The sequence below is a fragment of the Oncorhynchus nerka genome, linkage group LG16 (assembly GCF_034236695.1).
Source record: "Oncorhynchus nerka isolate Pitt River linkage group LG16, Oner_Uvic_2.0, whole genome shotgun sequence".
Classification (NCBI taxonomy): domain Eukaryota; kingdom Metazoa; phylum Chordata; class Actinopteri; order Salmoniformes; family Salmonidae; genus Oncorhynchus; species Oncorhynchus nerka.
The window spans coordinates 41,407,385-41,425,216 of NC_088411.1; the positions used below are offsets into that span (position 1 = coordinate 41,407,385).

General features: G+C 41.6%; 1 protein-coding gene across 8 annotated transcripts in view; it reads right to left on the reverse strand.

The window, feature by feature from the left end:
* LOC115119800 (calcium-activated potassium channel subunit alpha-1a-like) overlaps positions 1 to 17,832 on the reverse strand; it is a 238,410-nt gene that overhangs the window by 92,707 nt on the left and 127,871 nt on the right. For 7 of the 8 annotated variants that reach the window (XM_065002678.1, XM_065002679.1, XM_065002677.1 and 4 more), the window contains exons 4-6: positions 11,675 to 11,768; positions 10,869 to 10,980; positions 1,487 to 1,562 (exon numbers count right to left, since the gene is read on the reverse strand). In XM_065002678.1, coding sequence (XP_064858750.1) covers positions 1,487 to 1,562; positions 10,869 to 10,980; positions 11,675 to 11,768 — 282 coding nt within the window. Of the gene's footprint in view, positions 1 to 1,486; positions 1,563 to 1,675; positions 2,178 to 10,868; positions 10,981 to 11,674; positions 11,769 to 17,832 lie in introns of those variants that run through there. The other variant, XM_065002684.1, reaches the window with a different exon arrangement.

Consider the following 17,832-nt stretch of genomic DNA (forward strand, 5'->3'; position numbering starts at 1 on the left):
TCTGGCCTGACCCCAGTCTTTACTGTATAGTCCTATGGTACTGTTACAGTGACTTGTCCTGTCCAGTATTAGTCTGGCCTGACCCCAGTCTTTACTGTATATTCCTATGGTACTGTTACAGTGACTTGTCCTGTCCAGTATTAGTCTGGCCTGACCCCAGTCTTTACTGTATAGTCCTATGGTAATGTTACAGTGACTTGTCCTGTCCAGTATTAGTCTGGCCTGACCCCAGTCTTTACTGTATAGTCCTATGGTACTGTTACAGTGACTTGTCCTGTCCAGTATTAGTCTGGCCTGACCCCAGTCTTTACTGTATAGTCCTATGGTACTATTACAGTGACTTGTCCTGTCCAGTATTAGTCTGGCCTGACCCCAGTCTTTACGGTATAGTCCTATGGTAATGTTACAGTGACTTGTCCTGTCCAGTATTAGTCTGGCCTGACCCCAGTCTTTACTGTATAGTCCTATGGTACTATTACAGTGACTTGTCCTGTCCAGTATTAGTCTGGCCTGACCCCAGTCTTTACTGTATAGTCCTATGGTAATGTTACAGTGACTTGTCCTGTCCAGTATTAGTCTGGCCTGACCCCAGCCCATTGATGCACTGTCTGTTCTGTCCTGCCCTGCCCTTAACCTTCATCACAGTTAATGAGTCTGGGGATTATTCTGAAGCATTTTGTTGAGCTATAAGCTCTTCCTGACATCTGTGCCTCACAAAGCTTTCATTCTAAGCAGTAGGGTAAACGATATAATTCATCATGCTGCATCATGTGCAATAGGTTTCCAAGAGCAGAATCATCAATTCAGAATCAATTTGGAATTGAAGAAAATGTGAATATAGGATATATTATACATCGTAAAGAACAACATGTAATCCCTTTAGTTTTTAAAAGTGAAATAGATGATTTGCTTGTTATCATAGCAGTACAATATAATATAATACGGTAAGTGATTTAATTCCCCAAATATGACAGAGATATACCGAACTGTTCCCCCAGTTACCCAGCAGGATGGAAAGTAGGCCATGCTCACTTGACTAGCTGTCAATAACAAAAATATTTGATCCAATAACAAAGTTCTGAGATTAAGTTCTATATTTAACACATGTCCAGTAGCTACTGTCCATTAAAAAGCCCGCTGTGCATTAAAAAGCCCGCTGTGCATTAGAAAGCCCGCTGTGCATTAAAAAGCCCGCTGTGCATTAAAAAGCCCGCTGTGCATTAAAAAGCCTGCAGTATCAGAAGAGCCAGTAAATTTTATTGTATAATTGTAAAACTGCGTCAATATTCATCACAAATGAAGTCAGAATTGCAAACATTGTCATAACATAGCGCATGTAAATATTTGAAATACTTTGTAAGTCGCTCTGGATAAGAGCGTCTGCTAAATGACTTAAATGTAAATGTACTACTAATTAGAATGAATACAAATCTAATTCTAGTTAACCTAAATACACTGAACGTGGAGAAAATTAAAATGCACTTACCTTGTTTTTAATATGTTCAAAAACTGTAATATTTCTGAGAACTGTATCAACCTTAACGCCCTTAAAAACCGTAAGCCTGTGTGAGAGAAAAGTACAAGTTTACTCAGAGTGAATTCTTTGCACATGTTATTTACATCGACTGATAGTTATACACAGTAAAGTAAAATCACAGCACACCAAATCGCATACCTTTGAGGCCTTCATCCATCTTTAAAATCTTTAATGGACTCATAGATAATAACTAGAGAGCCCTTAAAAAAAAATAGCAGCACCAAAGCACAACCAAGGTATTGGCCTCTCAAAACAAAAGTAGCAGAAACTACAAACAAAACAAAAATACTTAAAAACCTTATTCAAAACAACTCAGTCTGCATCAAAGAATCTTCTGAGGAATAAATACAATGTCAATGTCTCATACAGAGTAATACATCTCGGGAGACTCACTAAATCACAAAGCACGAGCATCTACCAGAATCATTTTTCATTACTAAAAAGGACTAAAAGAGTGAAAAAGCAAGAGATGAAAACCTGGATTAGTCGGACCAAAGACAGGTGGACCGGCCCGGTTTAGACGGGTCAACAGCCATGACGTCAAATAATCCCACATTTGTAGCCATAAAAAAAAAAAATATCTAAGTACCTTTCCAAGTGCTCAAGGTCAAAGGTGAATTGCCACAAGCTGTTGCATCATTACCTTCAAAGGTCTGTGCCACACACACACACACACACACACACACACACACAGACACAGACACACACACAGACACAGACACACACACACACACACACACACACACACACACACACACACACACACACACACACACACACACACACAGAGAGAGAGTATAATCTGATCATCCAACAAATGGATGTGAAATAATTCATTGCTTATTGTTACAGCACCGAGGGCTGTTGCAGTATGGCATGCAACTGTATTTCAATCCCACAATGCCCTTCTGGGGATAACTGTGTACTACAGCAGATGCACTGTACACCTAAACCTACTGTGTTGTCAACGTTGTGTCACTGAGAATATTTATTTACATTTGTTTTAGAATTGTATTTTCCTCCTTTCTCAATGATTATTGTCCATAAATTCCTAAATTATAACATCAGATTATGTAACTCATAATAAACTTGGATAGTTAATGAAATGCCCTCAAAACAAAAATGTGTTGACTGTGTCAATCCCAGAAAGTTACACAAAAAAAAACATTCCAATAATGTACAATTCTAGGCCACTAAAACCTCTTACATGTACTCTACCAGCACTAGAGCTGTGTACCGTGGTGTTCATGACTCACTCTGTCCTGCACTGTAAACATTCTAGGCCACTAAAACCTCTTACATGTACTCTACCAGCACTAGAGCTGTGTACCGTGGTGTTCATGACTCACTCTGTCCTGCACTGTAAACATTCTAGGCCACTAAAACCTCTTACATGTACTCTACCAGCACTAGAGCTGTGTACCGTGGTGTTCATGACTCACTCTGTCCTGCACTGTAAACATTCTAGGCCACTAAAACCTCTTACATGTACTCTACCAGCACTAGAGCTGTGTACCGTGGTGTTCATGACTCACTCTGTCCTGCACTGTAAACATTCTAGGCCACTAAAACCTCTTACATGTACTCTACCAGCACTAGAGCTGTGTACCGTGGTGTTCATGACTCACTCTGTCCTGCACTGTAAACATTCTAGGCCACTAAAACCTCTTACATGTACTCTACCAGCACTGGAGCTGTGTACCGTGGTGTTCATGACTCACTCTGTCCTGCACTGTAAACATTCTAGGCCACTAAAACCTCTTACATGTACTCTACCAGCACTAGAGCTGTGTACCGTGGTGTTCATGACTCACTCTGTCCTGCACTGTAAACATTCTAGGCCACTAAAACCTCTTACATGTACTCTACCAGCACTAGAGCTGTGTACCGTGGTGTTCATGACTCACTCTGTCCTGCACTGTAAACATTCTAGGCCACTAAAACCTCTTACATGTACTCTACCAGCACTAGAGCTGTGTACCGTGGTGTTCATGACTCACTCTGTCCTGCACTGTAAACATTCTAGGCCACTAAAACCTCTTACATGTACTCTACCAGCACTAGAGCTGTGTACCGTGGTGTTCATGACTCACTCTGTCCTGCACTGTAAACATTCTAGGCCACTAAAACCTCTTACATGTACTCTACCAGCACTGGAGCTGTGTACCGTGGTGTTCATGACTCACTCTGTCCTGCACTGTAAACATTCTAGGCCACTAAAACCTCTTACATGTACTCTACCAGCACTAGAGCTGTGTACCGTGGTGTTCATGACTCACTCTGTCCTGCACTGTAAACATTCTAGGCCACTAAAACCTCTTACATGTACTCTACCAGCACTAGAGCTGTGTACCGTGGTGTTCATGACTCACTCTGTCCTGCACTGTAAACATTCTAGGCCACTAAAACCTCTTACATGTACTCTACCAGCACTGGAGCTGTGTACCGTGGTGTTCATGACTCACTCTGTCCTGCACTGTAAACATTCTAGGCCACTAAAACCTCTTACATGTACTCTACCAGCACTAGAGCTGTGTACCGTGGTGTTCATGACTCACTCTGTCCTGCACTGTAAACATTCTAGGCCACTAAAACCTCTTACATGTACTCTACCAGCACTAGAGCTGTGTACCGTGGTGTTCATGACTCACTCTGTCCTGTAAACAAATTACTCTTTTGGATCAACCTACAACAAAAATGTGTCAACTGGTTACAAGTAAATTAGTTCTTAATTGAAATACACGAAATTTGTCGATACCAAATAAATGATTCTATGCTGTTATATTTGATGATTAACAAACCGATATTTTAAGTTGTAACCTATTTTTTTCACTCAACCAAATTTCCCCTTTGTGTTAAATAAGATAAATACTCACTTATGTAAATACCAAGTAGATTTTTCACTTCAGAATAATTTAATAATCCAAATGTCTTACATTTCTTCATTTCCTGTTCATCAAATATTAAATTGGTTCCATAACATGAAAAAATGGCTAGAAACACTTCCTTTACACTGTCACATGAACTGTACTGTAATTTACTGGCAGCCAGTCTTGTCGCTGCAATTCCCGTACGGACTTCGGGAGAGGCGAAGATCGAGAGCCATGCGTCCTCCCAAACACGACCATGCCAAGCCGCCTTTGCTTCTTGACACACTGCTTGCTTAACCTGGAAGCTATCAGTACCAATGTGTCGGAGAAAACACCTTCCAACGGATGACCGAAGGTACCTGGCCTGCCACAAGGAGTCGCTAGAGCACGACGAGACAAGGAAAACCCCGGCTGGCCAAACCCTCCCCTAACCCGGGAAAACACTGTGCCAGCTGTGAAAGAAGCAGGAAGACACAGGTTGTCCCGGTCCTCTTTCTCCACGACCTGCTGTTGTTGTTACGTCTTGACCCTGTAGCCGTTCTGGAAGAGCTCCCACCCAGCACGACTTCTTATGTCGCCGCTCGTTCTGAAACGTCGCAGAGCGCATGCCCCCGTCGGGCCCTCTGTACACTAACAACTTAGTCAGAATCATGATGTCTAGTATCTTCTAAGACTGGCAAATAATTACGTCGGGCAAAGCTTCCTGAAATCCATAGTACATTTCCCAGTTGTTGAGTTTCTCGCTGAGTCAGATATGGTTCTGTTGAAGGCTTCACAACATCCCCTGGATCCAGTGTAACCCAATTCCTTACAACAGCTTACTCTATCTATCCTCTGCTTCTTTCCCCTTCCTTTATCACACAGCAAATCAATCACAGGCTCTCAGTATCCATCTCAGACAGCAGAGAAGAAGAGGAGCAGGTGGGCGCAACATGTCTCTGTCCACCAAGAAGAGATCAAATAAAACATGTTCTGTAGGAGTGTCGGGATCAGATTTCCCACAGATACTGTAGTATCCTCGTTATGATCATCAGTGGTGTAGGTCAAACAGAAAACAAGCCCCTGTTCTGTTCCATCGGGATATTACAGCATAAGCTCCTTGATTGAGCTCCTTGTTTGAGCTCCTTGTTTGAGCTCCTTGTTTGAGCTCCTTGTTTGAGCTCCTTGTTTGAGCACCTTGATTGAAAAGCTGCCATAATCATTATCATGTTACTGTATGAATAAATATACTATTACGGTAGCTTTCAATCAATGTAACGTAATGTAATGCTTTTCAGTCTGTTGTACAGTAGGATTACTGCCTTTTCCTGCTTTGAGATACTATGTGGTGTGTGACAATAGCCTGCAGTCATCTTTAATAACAGCAGTTGTCATTAATTCAGGGTCATAATGAATGATTGCTAAAGCCTCTCAGCTCTAGACAGAGTTTGACTCGGGCACTGACATATCACGTGGTGATACACATTCTTTCTGGTGACAGTTTTGAGGAGTTACGATACATTCTACCCTAAAATGACTGTCTATGACAGAAGGTGACTGCTGTCTGATGAGATGTATTGTACATTGTCTGGTAGTAACGGGACAGACTTGCCTCACAGTCTGGTTGGTCTCTGTCTTTTCCTGTCTGCTAAGTCATATCAGAACATCGTAGGCCTATAGATTCCCAGTGAAATAACAATGTCCAGAATCAAGACACAACATAAAACCTTTCCAGCGAGATTAACAGAATAAAACATTTTCAAAAGCATCTCTTTAAGTGCAATCGTTAAGGCTAGCTTCAGTGGACAGCTGGACGGTAAAAGCCCATTTCTGTGTTTACTTGAACAGCTCATGAGTAAAAAGCTGGAGCATTTGGAAAAGAAATTAGCTGCTGTCTTTTCTAAAATGGGTAATGTTCTGTTGCTCCCTGGGTTTCATCCATACAAGGCTCTTACAACGTTACTTACTAAAACAGCAATGGCTTGAAAATAATTGGAATGACAAACTGGTTTTATTTTCTGTCCAGAGGTATCAAAAATGAAATCAGTTGAACTTCCAACTAAGAATCATTCGGCATGGAAACTCCACTTGTAGAGTAGCTAGGCAACAGCAATCAACAGAATTACTTAGTATGTTGCCGCGGGTAACCTATAAGCAGTTAGCTATAGAACTATCTTGGAGGGTAAGACTATAAGCAGTTAACTGTAGTAGTATCTTGGAGGGTAGACTATAAGCAGTTAACTGTAGTAGTATCTTGGAGGGTAACCTATAAGCAGTTAACTGTAGTAGTATCTTGGAGGGTAGACTATAAGCAGTTAACTGTAGTAGTATCTTGGAGGGTAGACTATAAGCAGTTAACTGTAGTAGTATCTTGGAGGGTAAACTATAAGCAGTTAACTGTAGTAGTATCTTGGAGGGTAGACTATAAGCAGTTAGCTATATAACTATCTTGGAGGGTAGACTATAAGCAGTTAACTGTAGTAGTATCTTGGAGGGTAACCTATAAGCAGTTAACTGTAGTAGTATCTTGGAGGGTAACCTATAAGCAGTTAGCTATAGAACTATCTTGGAGGGTAGACTATAAGCAGTTAACTGTAGTAGTATCTTGGAGGGTAAACTATAAGCAGTTAACTGTAGTAGTATCTTGGAGGGTAGACTATAAGCAGTTAACTGTAGTAGTATCTTGGAGGGTAAACTATACGCAGTTAACTGTAGTAGTATCTTGGAGGGTAAACTATAAGCAGTTAGCTATAGAACTATCTTGGAGGGTAGACTATAAGCAGTTAACTGTAGTAGTATCTTGGAGGGTAGACTATAAGCAGTTAGCTATAGAACTATCTTGGAGGGTAGACTATAAGCAGTTAACTGTAGTAGTATCTTGGAGGGTAACCTATAAGCAGTTAGCTATAGAACTATCTTGTAGGGTAGACTATAAGCAGTTAACTGTAGTAGTATCTTGGAGGGTAGACTATAAGCAGTTAGCTATAGTAGTATCTTGGAGGGTAAACTATAAGCAGTTAACTGTAGTAGTATCTTGGAGGGTAGACTATAAGCAGTTAACTGTAGTAGTATCTTGGAGGGTAGACTATAAGCAGTTAACTGTAGTAGTATCTTGGAGGGTAGACTATACGCAGTTAACTGTAGTAGTATCTTGGAGGGTAGACTATAAGCAGTTAACTGTAGTAGTATCTTGGAGGGTAGACTATAAGCAGTTAACTGTAGTAGTATCTTGGAGGGTAGACTATAAGCAGTTAACTGTAGTAGTATCTTGGAGGGTAAACTATAAGCAGTTAACTGTAGTAGTATCTTGGAGGGTAGACTATAAGCAGTTAACTGTAGTAGTATCTTGGAGGGTAAACTATAAGCAGTTAACTGTAGTAGTATCTTGGAGGGTAACCTATAAGCAGTTAACTGTAGTAGTATCTTGGACGGTAGACTATAAGCAGTTAACTGTAGTAGTATCTTGGAGGGTAAACTATAAGCAGTTAACTGTAGTAGTATCTTGGAGGGTAGACTATAAGCAGTTAGCTATAGAACTATCTTGGAGGGTAGACTATAAGCAGTTAACTGTAGTAGTATCTTGGAGGGTAACCTATAAGCAGTTAACTGTAGTAGTATCTTGGAGGGTAGACTATAAGCAGTTAGCGATAGAACTATCTTGGAGGGTAACCTATAAGCAGTTAACTGTAGTAGTATCTTGGAGGGTAACCTATAAGCAGTTAACTGTAGTAGTATCTTGGAGGGTAGACTATAAGCAGTTAACTGTAGTAGTATCTTGGAGGGTAGACTATAAGCAGTTAACTGTAGTAGTATCTTGGAGGGTAACCTATAAGCAGTTAGCTATAGAACTATCTTGGAGGGTAACCTATAAGCAGTTAGCTATAGAACTATCTTGGAGGGTAAACTATAAGCAGTTAACTGTAGTAGTATCTTGGAGGGTAGACTATAAGCAGTTAGCTATAGAACTATCTTGGAGGGTAGACTATAAGCAGTTAACTGTAGTAGTATCTTGGAGGGTAACCTATAAGCAGTTAGCTATAGAACTATCTTGTAGGGTAGACTATAAGCAGTTAACTGTAGTAGTATCTTGGAGGGTAGACTATAAGCAGTTAGCTATAGTAGTATCTTGGAGGGTAAACTCTAAGCAGTTAACTGTAGTAGTATCTTGGAGGGTAGACTATAAGCAGTTAACTGTAGTAGTATCTTGGAGGGTAGACTATAAGCAGTTAACTGTAGTAGTATGTTGGAGGGTAGACTATAAGCAGTTAACTGTAGTAGTATCTTGGAGGGTAGACTATAAGCAGTTAACTGTAGTAGTATCTTGGAGGGTAACCTATAAGCAGTTAACTGTAGTAGTATCTTGGAGGGTAACCTATAAGCAGTTAGCTATAGAACTATCTTGGAGGGTAACCTATAAGCAGTTAACTGTAGTAGTATCTTGGAGGGTAGACTATAAGCAGTTAGCTATAGAACTATCTTGGAGGGTAGACTATAAGCAGTTAACTGTAGTAGTATCTTGGCATCTGTAACAGTTTACTTCCAACTAAGGCTGACCCCATTTAGTCGACTGGTCGATTGTTTGGTCGATAGGCTGTTGGTCGCCCGAGATAAAAAAAAATTGTCGAGCAGTAGCAAATATATACAGCGCATTCGGAAAGTATTCATAACCCCTGACCTTTTCCACATTTTGTTACATTACAGCCTTATTCTAAAATGGATTAAATATTTTAAAAATTCTCATTAATCTACACACAACACCCCATAATGACAAAGTGGAAATATCACATTTACATAAGTATTCAGACCCTTTACTCAGTACTTTGTTGAAGCACCTTTCGCAGCGATGACAACCTAGAGTCTTCTTGGGTACGAAGCTACACGCTCGGCACACCTGTATTTGCAGAGTTTCTCCCATTCTTCTCTGCAGATCCTCTCAAGCTCTGCTAGGTTGCATGAGAGCATCGCTGAAAAGCTATTTTCAGGTCTCTCCAGAGATGTTTGATTGGGTTCAAGTCCGGTCTCTGGCTGGGCCACTCAAGGACATTCATAGACTTGTCCCGAAGTCACTCCTGCATTGTCTTGGCTGCATGCTTAGGGTCATTGTCCTGTCCTGTCCTCTCTCTCTCTCTCTCTCTCTCTCTCTCGGAGATGACCCACAGTCCCAAATGGCTCCCTATTAGTGCATTACTTTTGACCAGGGACCATAGGTTTCTGTTCCCTATACACTACACTACATTTGACCAGGAACCATAGGTCTCTGTTCCCTATACAGTACACTACATTTGACCAGGAAGCATAGGTCTCTGTTCCCTATACAGTACACTACATTTGACCAGGAACCATAGGTCTCTGCTCCCTATACAGTACACTACATTTGACCAGGAACCATAGGTCTCTGCTCCCTATACAGTACACTACATTTGACCAGGGACCATAGGTCTCTGCTCCCTATATAGTGCACTACATTTGACCAGGGACCATAGGTCTCTGTACCCTATACAGTACACTACATTTGACCAGGGACCATAGGTCTCTGCTCCCTATACAGTACACTACATTTGACCAGGGACCATAGGTTTCGGTTCCCTATACAGTACACTACATTTGACCAGGAACCATAGGTCTCTGCTCCCTATACACTACACTACATTTGACCAGGGACCATAGGTCTCTGCTCCCTATACAGTACACTACATTTGACCAGGAACCATAGGGCAATAGTCAGAAGTGAGTCTGGCAGGTGCCAGTCAACAAAACCCAATAAACGTTCATATTGGCTCATCGTGTACAGTACTTTAAATCATAGACCAATTTCAATCAGTTCAATCATCATTACAGGTAGCTAGGTCAAATGACCTTCGTGGTCCGTCGTGGAAGTCTAGACCAGGGTTCTTAAACTATGACTTGGGAGCCAAAATGGGCCCTGAGCACGTGATGGTTTTGATGGTTTCTGAAAAACCTCTGGTCTAGACTGATGCCAGCCCAGCAAGTAGTGTACGCCACAACATTGTGAAACCAGAAACCATCAAAACTAGGTAAACACACCATTGAGAAACCAGAAACCAATTAAAACTAGGTAAACACAACATTGAGAAACCAGAAACCAATTAAAACTAGGTAAACACAACATTGCTGTCAGCCAACAACCAACACCATTATCACAGTCAGAATAGTCCCAAATGGCACCCTATTCCCTTATTAGTGCACTACTTTTGACCAGAGCCCTTCAGTCAACACAAGCAGCTACTCCCTGTGTCTTTTAAAAAGAGGGAGGCTGTCCAAGATAAGATAACCAGGTCAAACCAGAGACAAAATCCACGTGCCTCAACTGGAAAATAATTGAACAATTCAATGATCCAGTTTAAAGCGGTGTAAAACACAGAATATCCACTGGGGCGCGCTGCAGACCAGGTCTCAATCAAAGCTGAACTAGAACACCGCGCCCACATTTGGCAGGCGCTATATACTGGTGCTGTACTTACCAAGCCAGCTCCTGTTGAGATAGACGGACACGAACACCGGGGGAACAGTGAAGAAGTCCACCACCGAGTTCACCTCCAGCCAGAACCACAGCTTGTCATTGGCCGCTATGAACTGTGGGGGATAGAGAAAGATATCAGTTAACTATATTCCACCATCCTACTTTTTAATGTTGATACATGACTGTAGGTTGTAGCTGAATGCTTCCACAGTTTTATTGAGTGCAATGTTTTGACTTTAATGCCTATATTATGTCTGGGTATATTTAAGCAATAAGGCATGGGGGGGGGGGTGGTATATGGCCAATATACCACGGCTAAGGGCTGTTCTTATGCACGACGCATCGCAGAGTACCTGGACACTACCCTTAGCCGTGGTATATTGGCTGTATACCACAAACACCAGAGGTGACCTAATTGCTATTAATGAACTGGTTACCAACGTAATCATGGCAGTAAAAATAAATGTTTTGTCATACCTGCGGTATACGTTGTGATATACCATAGCTGTCAGCCAATCAGCATTCAGGGTATAAATATCTTTATTGGAGCGGAAGGATAGCCTAGTGGTTAGAGTGTTGGGCTCGTAACCAAAAGGTTGCAAGCTCAAATCTCCGAGCTGACAAGGTAAAAATCTATCGTTCTGCACCTGAACAATGCAGTTAACACACTGTTCCTAGGCCGTCATTGAAAATAAGAATTTGTTCTTAACTGACTTGCCTAGTTAAATAAAGGTAAATAAATATCTTTATTCCACGATTGAAACTACACTTTGCATAACAACTTGTGTTTTCCTTTTCCTTATTTACCCGTAGACCAAAGTACAAGAGGAAGAAGACGTTGAAAGCCATGTCGATCTGTAGCGTGAAGTCTTTGTAGAAGTTCTGACAGGACTCGATGGGGCTATCAAAAAACCACACAGAAAACACACATGTTAGAAACATCTCACTTATTGAACATGCACTTGCCCCCCCCCCCCCCCCAACTGTTTTTTTATATATATAAAGATGAAGAAATAAAGAATGAAAGGAATTCAAAAGGTGCCAATTCAAAAGGCTATTTTGACACGGGAATAAGAAGGACCGTTCGGGATCTTTAACGCTAGAGGTGGGTACAGTGCAGTGGCAGTAGTCTAAGGGTTTTGGCGTCTTTCATGTCATCAAAGCAGCCATAGCAGATGCTAACAATGTGATATAGCAGATGCTAACAATACCATAGCAGATGCTAACAATGTGATATAGCAGATGCTAACAATACCATAGCAGATGCTAACAATGTGATATAGCAGATGCTAACAATACCATAGCAGATGCTAACAATGTGATATAGCAGATGCTAACAATACCATAGCAGATGCTAACAATGTGATATAGCAGATGCTAACAATACCATAGCAGATGCTAACAATGTGATATAGCAGATGCTAACAATGTGCTATAGCAGTCTCACCCTCAACACTTGTACCTGGCACTAAGAATTCAAATTAAAAATAAATAAATAAATAATCAGTTATATATGTTATGAGTTTGGAATTACTGTCACCACTATACATCTTGTGAACGAAATTCAGGTATGTGTAATGACAGTCCAAGCTTATTGTCAACATCATTTGAGGTTACAGTACAGACATATAGCTCTATAGTGCATCTCACGTGGATACAACCTACCATACTGTGTTAGCACATATAGTGCCTGACCTATATAACTAGGTAGGCTATATCCTAAAATATGTCAGAGAGCCGTTAGTGTATTAGTGTATCCCCTGGCCAATAGAGTGGACAGCATGAGACAGCCAGCTCCCCCCTGGCCAATAGAGTGGACAACATGAGACAGCCAGCCCCCCCCCCCCCCCCCCTGGCCAATAGAGTGGACAACATGAGACAGCCAGCCTCCCCTGGCCAATAGAGTGGACAACATGAGACAGCCAGCCCCCCTGGCCAATAGAGTGGACAACATGAGACAGCCAGCCCCCCCTGGCCAATAGAGTGGACAACATGAGACAGCCAGCCCCCCTGGCCAATAGAGTGGACAACATGAGACAGCCAGCTCCCCCTGGCCAATAGAGTGGACAACATGAGACAGCCAGCCCCCTGGCCAATAGAGTGGACAACATGAGACAGCCAGCCCCCCTGGCCAATGGAGTGGACAACATGAGACAGCCAGCGCCCCCCCTGGGCAATAGAGTATTAGTGTATCCCCTGGTCAATAGAGTATTAGTGTACCCCCTGGCCAATAGAGTATTAGTGTATCCCCTGGCCAATAGAGTATTAGTGTATCCCCTGGCCAATAGAGTATTAGTGTATCCCCTGGCCAATAGAGTATTAGTGTATCCCCTGGCCAATAGAGTATTAGTGTATCCCCTGGCCAATAGAGTATTAGTGTATCCCCTGGCCAATAGAGTATTAGTGTATCCCCTGGCCAATAGAGTATTAGTGTATCCCCTGGCCAATAGAGTATTAGTGTATCCCCTGGCCAATAGAGTATTAGTGTATCCACCTGGCCAATAGAGTATTAGTGTATCCCCTGGCCAATAGAGTATTAGTGTATCCCCTGGCCAATAGAGTATTAGTGTATCCACTGGCCAATAGAGTGGACAACATGAGACAGCCAGCCAACCCCCCCATCAGACCAGATAGGATGCTATTGTTGTTAAGTAATGTCATACAGTCACCAAATACACTCCTCAAATAGAAGCCCTGGACACAGACTAAACTACCCAGATCTAAGAGTGTGTTATACATTTGTCGAATCCTTTATACAATAAGATACATTATTGTGTCAATAAATATGCATATAAAGCTTATGATGCCAGTTATACTATGTATTATCAATAACAGTAACTGCCAATTCTGAGAATAGTCCAAGCATTGTGAATATTTCAACCCTTCACTTCAGGTGATAATAATTACAGTATATCTAGAGCGCATCCCAAATGGAGCCCTATTCCCTATATATAGGAGCACTAATTTTGACCAGAGCCCCTATCTATGTAGCCTAAAGGGAATAGGATGCAATGCAGGATTCATCCCAGTGTGAATCCTCAACGGTAGCTAGACAACAGAGAAGAGTAATGACCATAGGGAGGCCAGATCTGGGCTGCTCAATAATTGAGTGGCTGGTCAGGAAGCAGTGGCTTAGTCTCTATAACAGCCATAAAACACAGAGGGAAAAGGCTACCAGGGGCTACCTCCCTTTAAACCAAAGATGCATGAACAGCCATAAAACACAGAGGGAAAAGGCTACCAGGGGCTACCTACCTCCCTTTAAACCAAAGATGCATGAACAGCCATAAAACACAGAGGGAAAAGGCTACCAGGGGCTACCTACCTCCTTTAAACCAAAGATGCATGAACAGCCATAAAACACAGAGGGAAAAGGCTACCAGGGGCTACCTACCTCCCTTTAAACCAAAGATGCATGAACAGCCATAAAACACAGAGGGAAAAGGCTACCAGGGGCTACCTACCTCCCTTTAAACCAAAGATGCATGAACAGCCATAAAACACAGAGGGAAAAGGCTACCAGGGGCTACCTACCTCCCTTTAAACCAAAGATGCATGAACAGCCATAAAACACAGAGGGAAAAGGCTACCAGGGGCTACCTACCTTTAAACCAAAGATGCACGAACAGTGAAGGAGACTGAATATAAAATGATATTCAGCAACTCTTGGTAGGACAATGGAAATGTTATTGTATTCAGCAACTCTTGGTAGGACAATGGCAATGTTATTATATTCAGCAACTCTTGGTAGGACAATGGAAATGTTATTGTATTCAGCAACTCTTGGTAGGACAACGGAAATGTTATTATATTCAGCAACTCTTGGTAGGACAAGGGAAGCTTGATGATATTCAGCAACTCTTGGTAGGACAATGGAAGCTTGATGATATTCAGCAACTCTTGGTAGGACAACGGAAATGTTATTATATTCAGCAACTCTTGGTAGGACAATGGAAGCTTGATGATATTCAGCAACTCTTGGTAGGACAATGGACATGTTATGATATTCAGCAACTCTTGGTAGGACAATGGAAATGTTATTATATTCAGCAACTCTTGGTAGGACAATGGAAATATTATTATATTCAGCAACTCTTGGTAGGACAATGGAAATGTTATTATATTCAGCAACTCTTGGTAGGACAATGGAAATGTTATTATATTCAGCAACTATTGGTAGGACAATGGAAATGTTATTATATTCAGCAAGTCTTGGTAGGACAATGGAAGCTTGATGATATTCAGCAACTATTGGTAGGACAATGGAAGCTTGATGATATTCAGCAACTATTGGAAGGACAATGGAAGCTTGATGATATTCAGCAACTCTTGGTAGGACAATGGAAGCTTGATGATATTCAGCAACTCTTGGTAGGACAATGGAAGCTTGATGATATTCAGCAACTCTTGGTAGGACAATGGACATGTTATGATATTCAGCAACTCTTGGTAGGACAATGGAAATGTTATTATATTCAGCAACTCTTGGTAGGACAATGGAAATGTTATTATATTCAGCAACTATTGGTAGGACAATGGAAATGTTATTATATTCAGCAACTCTTGGTAGGACAATGGAAATGTTATTATATTCAGCAACTCTTGGTAGGACAATGGAAATGTTATTATATTCAGCAACTCTTGGTAGGACAATGGAAGCTTGATGATATTCAGCAACTATTGGTAGGACAATGGAAGCTTGATGATATTCAGCAACTATTGGAAGGACAATGGAAGCTTGATGATATTCAGCAACTCTTGGTAGGACAATGGAAGCTTGATGATATTCAGCAACTATTGGAAGGACAATGGAAGCTTGATGATATTCAGCAACTCTTGGTAGGACAATGGAAGCTTGATGATATTCAGCAACTCTTGGTAGGACAGTGGCATTCTATCTTTTATTGTTAAAAACCTCTTCATAAAAACCCTCTGAGCGCTCTCTAACCACTTCCTTGTACTCAGGCACACAGAGGCATAGCCGTGCATGAGTCACTGAGAGTAGTAGCATTTTGGCCAAACTGCGGAATTGTTAATTGGGTCAGATACATTTTTATTTACAAAATGTAAAACAAAGAACGCTGTTGTACACAAATGGTAATCTGAGGATATCAATTCAACCAAAACTTAGATCATTTATTAATCAATTATTTGGGCCAAAAAACTGTCTTGAGATAATGTCAAAAGACTAACACGCTAACGAGAGAGAGAGAGAGAGAGAGAGAGAGAGAGAGAGAGAGAGAGAGAGAGAGAGAGATTGGTTGCGACTTGGTTCTGATATAAAGCTAGACTTATTCTAGGTCAAGCGTCCACAGGCCAGCCTGCCAGCTGGATAGATCTCCTCCTTCTCGCTCTCTTTCTGTGCTTAATGGTGTTATTTATGAGGACAGAATAGTGTTGACTATCTATCTGTCTATACTAAGGTGTACATTTGAGGACATCCTCAGCCTTAAGAGGTTGACAATTCACTCAAGGATGATTGAGACTTGAGGCTGAGAGTGTCCTAAAATGTACACCGCACTCTGTCTGTCGCAAATACTGTTTCAGTAGACCTCCAAGGCTAATTACAGGAAGTTCCCATATCTGTTACAACCTGCTGTCACTGAACACACAACACGCTAACCAACACGTTGCTGCTGCTGTGTGTGCCAAAGTGTGACTGAGGCAAGCAGAGAGCCTTGTTGTTAATGACATTAGGTCAGGTAACGACATTGGGTCAGTTAACGACATTGGGACAGTTAACGACATTGGGTCAGTTAACGACATTGGGTCAGTTAACGACATTGGGTCAATTAACGGCATTGGGTCAGTTAATGACATTGGGTCAGTTAACGACATTGGGTCAGTTAATGACATTGGGTCAGTTAATGACATTGGGTCAGTTAACGACATTGGGTCAGTTAACGACATTGGGACAGTTAATGACATTGGGTCAGTTAACGACATTGGGTCAGTTAATGACATTGGGTCAGTTAACGACATTGGGTCAGTTAATGACATTGGGTCAGTTAATGACATTGGGTCAGTTAACGACATTGGGACAGTTAAAGACATTGGGACAGTTAACGACATTGGGACAGTTAAAGACATTGGGACAGTTAAAGACATTGGGACAGTTAACGACATTGGGACAGTTAAAGACATTGGGACAGTTAACGACATTGGGACAGTTAAAGACATTGGGACAGTTAACGACATTGGGACAGTTAAAGACATTGGGACAGTTAAAGACATTGGGACAGTTAACGGTAACGCTGTATTGTTGTATGTGTCGAACTGCTTTGCTTTATCTTGGCCAGGTCGCAGTTGTAAATGAGAACTTGTTCTCAACTAGCCTACCTGGTTAAATAAAGGTGAAATAAAATAAAAAATGTAAATAAAATATTGCCTATGTAATAGCATTCCCAGCTAAATTAAGTCTGACAAACAATGGACGGTCACACAAGTTTGAACCTCCCTTTGAAGCCGAGGCGTTCATCCGTGACATACAACATGAATCTTCTTCCTAGCCAAAGATGCCGCTGAGGAATTTACCACCACTACGGGACTACGGAGAAGTAAACCACCTTGGATAATGTGACTGTTGGCTAGCTATCTGAAACTAGCTAGCTAGCGTAACAGTTTGCTAAGTGAATAATACGGCGAGCTAGCCCACTCAAAGTTTCCTTATATTATATTATTAAATAAATGTATTATGCCATAATCTATGGATTTCATGGGAAAGGCCTAGTCAGTTGTACAACTGAATGCCTTCAACTGTATGTGTCTACCGCATGTAACCCCTCTAAATCAGAGAGGTGCGGGGGACTGCCTTAATCGACATCCACGGCTTTGGCACCCAGGGAACAGTGGGTTAACTGCCTTGCTCAGGGGCAGAACAAGATATTTTTACCTTATCAGCTCGGGTATTCAATCCAGCAACCTTTTGGTTACTGTCCCGACACTCTAACCACGAGGATACCTGC